The 9,038-nt window shown below is 39.7% G+C and overlaps 1 protein-coding gene across 2 annotated transcripts; it reads right to left on the bottom strand.

The window, feature by feature from the left end:
* Positions 1–3,400: 3,400 nt before the first annotated feature.
* On the bottom strand, positions 3,401–8,578 carry LOC119912069 (TNFAIP3-interacting protein 1-like). 2 transcript variants are annotated; one of them, XM_038731048.1, is made up of 10 exons: positions 8,440–8,578; positions 6,345–6,454; positions 6,138–6,228; positions 5,817–5,897; positions 5,658–5,723; positions 5,435–5,542; positions 5,219–5,347; positions 4,894–4,971; positions 4,458–4,583; positions 3,401–4,367 (listed from the first exon to the last, which is right to left on the bottom strand). In XM_038731048.1, the coding sequence occupies exons 1-10, from the start codon at positions 8,440–8,442 to the stop codon at positions 4,227–4,229; spliced, it is 933 nt and encodes a 310-aa protein (XP_038586976.1). In that variant the 5' UTR covers positions 8,443–8,578; the 3' UTR covers positions 3,401–4,226. The 2 variants fall into 2 exon arrangements, with proteins under 2 accessions (XP_038586976.1, XP_038586982.1); XM_038731054.1 differs by having other exon boundaries at positions 5,817–5,891.
* Between the last annotated feature and the right edge of the window lie 460 nt (positions 8,579–9,038).

Here is a 9,038-nt window from a genome sequence, read left to right as displayed (position 1 = left end):
TGGAAAACCTTCCCTGTTAAATGACCCATCAGTAGAATCACCTTTACCTTAATGTGTAGTGACCCACTTGTTCTGTCTCTGGGGACCAACTACCAGTTAGCCTACTACACATGCATACATGTTTCAAAATGAATTAAAAGGAGCTTTAAAACAATTAATAGAAATGTTTTAAACTACTCCAATGAAGGTTAAAGTCAAAGGCAACTGGACTTGGTTGAAGATACTGGAAGACGTTTCATCCCTCATCCAAAGGACTTCTTCAGTTCTGACTGACTGGTAGGGAAACTCAGCTATTTAACCTCAGTGGGGTCTTTTTGCCAGGATCGTCGATACTGCTGGTTGGTTAGTAAAAAAAAAAGGCCATAGAACGTCTACAACAGCTACAGAAAGACAACACCATCAACTGTGAACAATATTACCGTTTGTATCCTGGAGAAGCCATTCCATGCATTTATGGACTATCCAAGATGCACAATGAAGGAGAATCACTCAGGCCGATTATCAGCAGCATTAACTCGTCACCTACAACATTGCCAAACACATTTCTGCCATCTTAGCTCCTTTGGTGGGAAACACGCCTCACCACGTCCAAAACTCTATTGACTTTGTAAACAAAGTTGAAACTATGGTAACCTATGACGTGACTTCTTTGTTCACCTGCATCCCCACCATAGAAGCAGTTGAAACCGTAAGGAAACGGCTAACACAAGACAACACCCTGGACAACAGAACTAGCCTCAGCCCCGACCACATCTGTTAATTACTCGACTTCTGTCTAAACACCACCTATTTCCAGTACAACGGAGGATTCTACAGACCGAAGCATGGCTGTGCCATGGGCTCACCGGTATCCCCGATTGTGGCAAACATCTACATGGAAGAAGTGGAGAACAAAGCCCTCAACTCCTTCAGAGGAACAGCACCGAGCCACTGGTACAGATATGTGGATGACACCTGGGTCAAAATTAAAAGCCAGGAAGTGCAAGCCTTCACAGAACACATCAACTCTGTGGACAGTAACATCAAGTTCACACGAGAAGATGTTCACAACAATAGTTTTGCCTTCCTGGACTGCGCTGTACACATTGAAGAGGACAGGAGTCTGCAAATTGGCGTTTACAGAAAACCCACACACACAGACCAATACCTACTCTTCGATTCACACCACCCACTGGAGCACAAGCTAGGGGTCATGAGAACACTGCACCACAGAGCGGAAAACATACCAACAAGCGCCAAAGCCAGAGAGAAGGAACAGAAACACCTGAAGGGGGAACTTACAGCCTGTGGATAACCTAAATGGACCTTTGTGAAAACAGTCAGGGGAGGAGGAAAAGAAGGTCAAAGGCAACAACATTGTGATTCCATACATGTCTGGAGTATCAGAGAAACTCAGGAGGATTTTCAACAAACACAACATCCCTGAGTTTTTTAAATCTAAGAACACAGTGAGACAGATACTGGTACACCCCAAAGACTGCACACCCAAACACAAGAAAAGCAATCTAGTGTATGCGGTCCAATGCAGTGAGGAATGCACAGACCTGTATATTGGGGAGACTAAACAACCACTACACAAACGCATGGCTCAACACAGAAGGGCCAACTCCTCAGGTCAAGACTCTGCAGTCTACTTACATCTGAAGGACAGAGGACACTCGTTTGAGGACCACCAGGTGCACATTTTAGACAGAGAAGATGGATGGTTTAAAAGAGGTGTCAAGGAAGCATCTACACCAGGGTTGAGAAGCCGTCATTGAACAGGGGAGGGGGTCTACGCCACCACTTATCCCCCACTTACAATGCTGTCCTTTCATCACTTCCCAGGAAACTCAACAAACGTAACCTCTTGGCCTCAGGTGAAGATACCAAGGATGGTCGTTCAGTCTTGGCCACGGGTGGTCCTAACGACCATAACGACTGTCTTTACAACAACCAGGAACACTAACGAACCAGCAGTATGGACAGTCCTGGCAAACGACCCCACTGAGGTTAAATAGCTGAGTTTCCCTACCAGTCTCTCAAAACTGAAGAAGTCCCTTGGATGTGGGATGAAACATCTTCTAGTATCTTCAACCAAGTCCAGTTGCCCTTGACTTTAACCTTCATTGGATAACTATGACCTGGATGACTGAGAATCTTCACAGACACGTTTTAAACTACTTAATACAAATGATCACTACGTTATACTTTGTTATAAATTTTTTAATGCTGGCGTTTATTCATTTATTCGTTGTTTATAAACTGCTAAACTGCTTATAAATGCAAAATAGTAAGGATTTATATAAAGTGTTACATCATAACACTTTCTAGTCTCTCCTATTATGTTGAGACGGGTGGACACCAGCAACCCACTAGCTAAGATCTATACACTAGATACAATAGTAATCATTATCAGTTTCGTTACAGCTGATATTAGATTTCAAGCATCCCTCCTGCAAATGTTAGCAAATTAAGTTTAATGTCACATACACAGTAATACACAGTACGATGTCTAGTGAAACTCATTCTCTGCATTTAATCCATCCTAAGTACCAGGGACCACCTCCAGTTCCAAGTGTCAGAGGAGGAGCCTCCTCCTATACCTATACAACTTCACGCTTACCTTTTTTTGTATTTGGCCACAGCAGGCGGCTGTTTTCAGTGAAAATGCTTTAAAAAGCAACGTGCTCAACACCTAACACCAGGCAGACAAAGTTTGTGACTATCTGGTGAACATAGTGGAGGATTATAGGTCAATATGGTCAGTGCTCACAACTTGTTTGCCTCATAAGAAGTCAGATACAGTAGCCCATTTCTTGGCTCAGTATTTTCTTCAGTAAGCTATTTATGGTGTAAAGTGGTCACAAACCGGCTTGTCAGTGCTACATATGACTGCGCTGGGTGCAGTGTATTGACATAAGATTTCTGGGAAAGGCCTTATGGGAATTATTTACATTTCAATTTGTGGCATTTTGGGGTCCAGCTATTGATGGTGTATTCCTGAAAGGCCCACCTGAGGATGTTTCAAAGAACCAAGAATTCAAACAAGTTCCTTGATCAAAGTTGATTGTGACTTTGGATGGATGCTCCAAAAGGTAAACTCTCAAGACCTTTTATTTACGGTATGGATGTTTGTGTGTGTGTGTGTTTTTTCCCCACTACCTGCAGGACACAAGCACTAATTTAGAGTGCTGGCAGTGGTAAATGCATTTGACCATGTATGTAGTATGCGTTTTGATATACTTAAAAAACCCAGATACAATGCATGGCAGAGTATATACGTGAAACCTTGATAATATCGTGTCTCAAGTGTTATACTGGAGTATTTTCTGTGCCTGAAATCTCTAATAACTTCCTTTTTAAGTTGACATACTGTCATACTCTGTTTAAGTGACAGCTCTGCCATTCAACACATATACACATTCAATAGTTTATTGTCATGATAAATACACAAGAAACAGGAGAATTTCCTTCAAACATTCATAAATATACTGTCAGAATAAAAGTTCCTATACATTTTCAATTTTCTCCTCATTCTTGCCATACCTAGTGTCTGCATACCTCCAAGGTGAACGTACTTTTTAATGAATCAGAAAAATATCAGCCCTTGTAGTCACAACGTGACTTGCATTTTCCTTCCGCCTGACATATGTAGGTGTGCCTGTCTATGTCTATGAGTGTAAGCATTCCAATCTGGTGCATAGTGGGAAACACCGCAGTTACAGGTACTTGAGGCAGGAAGATGTCTCATTCATTTTGCACCTTTGATAAACATTCATGTCAATAGTGTTTGGGCAGTGCAATCATTTATATCTCCCTAAGGACCCGTGTCACAAGAAAAAGAGGAACTGAGCAAGCTTGTAATGGCGTACATAGCAAACTTTGCACACAATGGGTAGAGTATTTTATTTTAATCATTACTACTGTCCTGGGAAGTGTTTATACAAAAGCTTCTTTTCCTTTCACGGGCTGTTTGAGTGTTTTTTTTTTTTTATGTGTTTGCTTCCTCCACACAGGTCACCTAATGGGCCCACACCAGTGGAGGGGGCTCGCTACAAGCACGGCTGAAACTACCTGAAACTGAACCTGCAGCAGACATTAGCCCGAGGACTGAAACAGAATAGAGCTTGCCTCCCAGATGTGGTCCTGTCTGATCAACTGGCAAAGTCTCACCCTCCTAATGATGAACTCTGATCTAAGACTTCCATAAAGTGCAACATACATTATCACACGACAAGTGAATTTCACAGTTTGTCGTCAAGTGTGTAACGTCTTTGTCTCTGGATGTCGTCCCGGTTACTTGGGCGAACCTCCCAGTTTGGGCTTCTGGTTCCATTTGCGCAGGTACATTCAAGCAAAGGCTTTGGTGGCCGAGTCGAAGTCACCTGGACACACAGAGACACTATGTTAAAGCCTGTTTACTGTACTGAACATAGCAGAATACAAGCACATAAAGTCCAAATGATATGTAGTACCTGAGATTTGAGGACACGTAGCTCACTGTGAACTTTCCTAAACTTATTCTCCAATTCCAGATACTTCTCCTTAAGCTTTTCCCTGTCCCTCCTCTCCTTCAAGAAGTCTTCCTTGTAGACTTCAGCCTAAAAATAATTGACAAGGAAACATAATATAAAATTCAATTGAGAATTTGGGCGAGTGCATTTGAGGAATAGTTCGACTTTTTTGGGGGAACGCACTTATTCGCTTGCATGCTGAGAGTTGTGTGAGAAGACTGATACCACTTCCGTGTGTGTATGCTAAATATGATATAGTTAGCTTAGCTTAGCACAAACACCGAAATCAGAGGGAACCCGCCAAGCGAGGCCTAGCTGTTCCCCCTTGTTTCTATTCTTTAAGCTCAGCTAAGCTAACTGGGCTAACTGTCTCCTGATGATGATACACAATGCTCACCTGATGTTTCCAGATATCATGTAGTGTTTCACTGCTCACATCAAGAGGTTGAGTAGTCTGAAGTGCCTCGTCGAGAGCCTGTATAACATAAAAGCAGCTATATTACCACTGTTGTTGCAGGCAACAAACACTCAAACGACTCAAGCTGTGGATATAGAGCTGTCAGTTCAATCTTTATTGTCCCACCAGGGGAAATTTGATTTGCAATTGGGTTAAAACAAACATACATGAGACATAAACAAAGATAAGAATAGCTGTTGCCGTATACAACACTTAAACTGTGTTGAAGTGAGGTGCTATAACATGTGCATGGATCAGGACTCACCTTGTTCAGTCGTCTGATCTCCTCGTGCTGACGCTGCCCTCGTCGAGTTAGAGTGCTGTTTTGCACCCGCAGCTCCCTTGCCTCCTTTTCTGCTTTTACTAACTCCGAGCTGACATCAGTGTCTCTAGTCTGTGAGAATTTTACAATGAGGATCAATTTATTATACACACTTAACAGATTGAATTCATTGAAATGCTTTAAATTGCATTTACCTACCCATGTGCTCTCTTTGACTTTCTTATGTAATGTGAAGTGGTTTTCTCCTCCTTCCCAAGTCTCTTCTTCAAATTGACTTTGTTGCAGTAATGCTTTTAAGTCTTGGACCTGAGGGTTGGTTAAAGAAGACGACATGTGACACAAGGCATCCAAGTAAACTAATCAAACAAGCCAAATAGTGCTGAATCAAACATTGAGTAAGACTGTTTTGCCCCTTTCTTACCTTCTCTTTGTAGTACTGTCTCATGGTTCGGTACTCTTTAGCCCATTTCTCGTTAATAGAAAGAAGCTGAGTAAAAGAGAAAGAAGACTCATCTTTTAAGTACTGAAAGGAACATGTGTTTTGGGATGAATATAAATCTCAGTTCTGAAATGTACTCACCTCTTGCCTTTGCTCCTCCAAGATAAGTATCTGTGCTTTCATTCTGACGTCTCTGCTGGCAGGCGACACCTCTAACTGAAGCTAATAAAAGGGGAACTATTATAATGTGGCCCACGGTATGCCAATCAGCAGTTATACAATATGACTGTATCCACTAACTTCCTTTTACACATTTTTGGAAGTTTTGTTTGGGACAGTTTCCAGTAACACAAAGAACGTTTTTTTTTATTTCCTTGTGGTAAGGGAATCAGACTGTGACAGCATGGGAATGAATAATTTTATCTCAGATGTATCTTTTAATGTTGCATCAGTTAATATTACCTTGTTGTCCCCCAGCAGACTGTCAGGAAGATCCACAGCAGCTGTGTGAAGGTTTTCTCCAATGGAGCGGCCCGGCAGACAAACCTCATACCTGAAAACATTTAACCACATCAGTGAAAGTGAGTTTTTGGCATTATATAGCCTTTTATTAATAGCACCAAACCAGTAAATCATAGGAAGTCCTCTGCAAAATGTTATGTCCCTCACCAATCGATATTCGGCAGTGATGGGTACAGTCTGTGGGTCTGTCTGTTTATGGTGGTACCGGCCTGTGATCTCTCCACAGGTGGCCTGTCTGCTGTCTTTTCATGTTGGGACTGTCAACACAAATGAGGACACACATTTTACTTAGCACTTTTAAAAATCCTTACTTCATAACATAAAACTATGTAGATTACAGTCAGTAATACTGTGGTGGTCTATAGGGTTTAAGGTGCCGACCATAAACCAAAACACCCCCAGATCTTGTCTGGATCTTTGTTGCTTATCATTTCCCATCTCTCTTTCCTCTCATTTCTGGTAATTTCTCTGTCACTATCTAACAAAGTCTAAAAATTCCCAAAAACTATTCAAAAAGTTGCATTATGTAGTGCTGAAACATGAATGAAATATCAATTAGTTTGATTGATCTTCATCAAGTTTAATCATCAATTAACTGTTGTAAATACAATTTAATTTAATTCATATAAGTTAAGATGTTTCTTTATTAGTAGGGGAAATAATAAAAGAATCAGTTAACATTCTGCGTAGATGGAGAAATATAAACACACGATATAGTGCAGCTCTGTGTTGTAGAATGACAAATGAACCTTGAATTATTTATCAAGTGTACATGACAAAAATTCACTGGTTCAACCTATTCAAATGTGAGGATTTGGAGCTCATATTTCATATTACTGTAAATTACTGTTTTTTAAACTGTTCAGAAATTGTCTGGATGTACATTTTGGAGTTGCTGTACTGATGAAGCAAGGTGCCTAGCCTGACGAAAATGGCACGCGACAGATGACTCAAACCCAGAGGGGATGTTAATCGACACAGTCATGCATCACCCAAACTCAGGCTGCACATGGGGCTCTTCACACCACGTGACTTCACAATAAACTGACATGGAAGAATAAGAGTGTGTGTTCTTTAGCTCTAGGGATCAAACATAGGCAGATATCTGTTATTGTTGTTGTTGTTGATAATAATAATAATAATCTTTATTTGTAGAGCACTTTTCAAAAACAAGTTACAAATTGCTTTAACAAGTGTAAAGACAATAATACCCAAAAGACAATAATACAAAAACAATACAATAGAAAAGCATAAAAACATTGAACAGACTAAAATACATAAATATATAGATAAATATTAAATTAGTAAAATACAATAAAATAAAAGGGATAAAATAAAGTCAAATAAGATCAGGAAAGGCTCTCCTATAAAAGTATGTTCTAAGAAGGGACTTAAAAGAGTGATGATGATGATGAAGTATTGAACTGTCTAGCCTACACTACACTTGAGAGTTAACCCTGATTCAATCGAAAAAAGAGAATGTTTCCTGCATGCCCTGTTGGGAATCTAGATGTGTTTATTTAGTGTCATTTATCAAGACAAAACTGCCAAAAAGGACAATCTCTTTGGCTTATCAGAGAAATCAGATTCCTCCATGGGCGTCATTTACACTGGGGATGCTGGGGACATTTTGAAACAGCTGACGTTTTCTGAAAATTAGCTTGCAACAAATGTTTAAAAACAAATAAAAATTCTATGAGAAAGGTTTACTTGCACAATAGGAAAACCTGAAATGCAATGTAAAAGAAACAGATCTACCTTGTCCAAAAAAGAAACATAACAATAATTATTGTATTTGATTTTTTTTTATTCTGAATTGTTACTGGCTACATGAATTTTGTTTCCCTTCCTATAAATAAAGACATTTCCACCATAAATTGGTGCAGAAAATGTCTCTAGAAAGCAGGAAATTGTGAGTTCAATGCTCAAAATCTTCTGGGGGAGGACCCCCCCCCCCCATCATATAGCCTATTTCATCAATGAATACTTATAAATAACATAGGAGTTTATTCTTGTCTTGTTCTCCTTACTCCAATATTGTTCATCATCACGTCTCGTGGACTAAGTGTTTCATCACACCCCTAATCAGAGCCCTTAAATGTCCCCACCACTTTTCAACAAAAAGTGACGCCCTTGAATTCCTCTATCATTACCTAATAATAAAAACCGTTAATAACTTAATAATCAAGCAGAAACACACATAAACAATGAATCAAAAATAAAATTAAAAGCGCAAACTCACCATATTGTTGTTTTCTGGGCTTCTCAACACGTGGTGATCCCACAAAAACCTGGCACTGACTCGCTCCCAGCCTCACTTATAGCCTACTGACGATCACGTGTGACGTTGCAAAACCTGCATTGTCCAATCAGCGGCTGGGATTCCCTCGCCGGGCCGGTTCAGTCTCAGGGCTGAGACGCTGACGGACTTTGTCGAAGGAAAGGAAAGTACAACTGGTTGATCAGCAGCTCGAGCGGTAATTAGGGATGTGTTTGTGGTACTGATCGATGACTAAGAGAAAAATCTAGTCTACACTGCAAGAAGGGATCTTATTATTTTCTTGATTGCAGAAGTTTTTATTATTTTTATTTTAATGCAATATGACGTTTTCCCTTACAATAATTTTCTTTACTTTATTAATAAATGTATAAATATTATTATTTTATAATATCATAACACCCAAAACAAGGGACACAAATAATAATAAAAAATACTAACAATAGAAAAAAATCAATAATCCATACATCAAGTTAATGAAAATCAAATCAAACACATACTCTTCCGTATTTACAGAAGCCTATATTTTGGACATTATATTAAAATATAAAGGAAATAAAACT

This window comes from Micropterus salmoides, unplaced genomic scaffold (assembly GCF_014851395.1).
Source record: "Micropterus salmoides isolate LMB-PRFRI ecotype aquatic unplaced genomic scaffold, ASM1485139v1 Ms_hic_scaffold_1, whole genome shotgun sequence".
Lineage (NCBI taxonomy): Eukaryota > Metazoa > Chordata > Actinopteri > Centrarchiformes > Centrarchidae > Micropterus > Micropterus salmoides.
This window is presented reverse-complemented; position numbering and strand designations above follow the sequence as displayed.

Bases quoted from the DNA above. Each gene is read 5' to 3' on its own strand.
- LOC119912069 (XM_038731048.1), bottom strand. The intron at 5,724-5,816 runs GTGAGTACATTT...TCTTTTACTCAG, and splicing joins TGGAGGAGCAAAGGCAAGAG to CTTCTTTCTATTAACGAGAA. The intron at 4,584-4,893 runs GTGAGCATTGTG...AATTATTTTTAG, and splicing joins ATGATATCTGGAAACATCAG to GCTGAAGTCTACAAGGAAGA.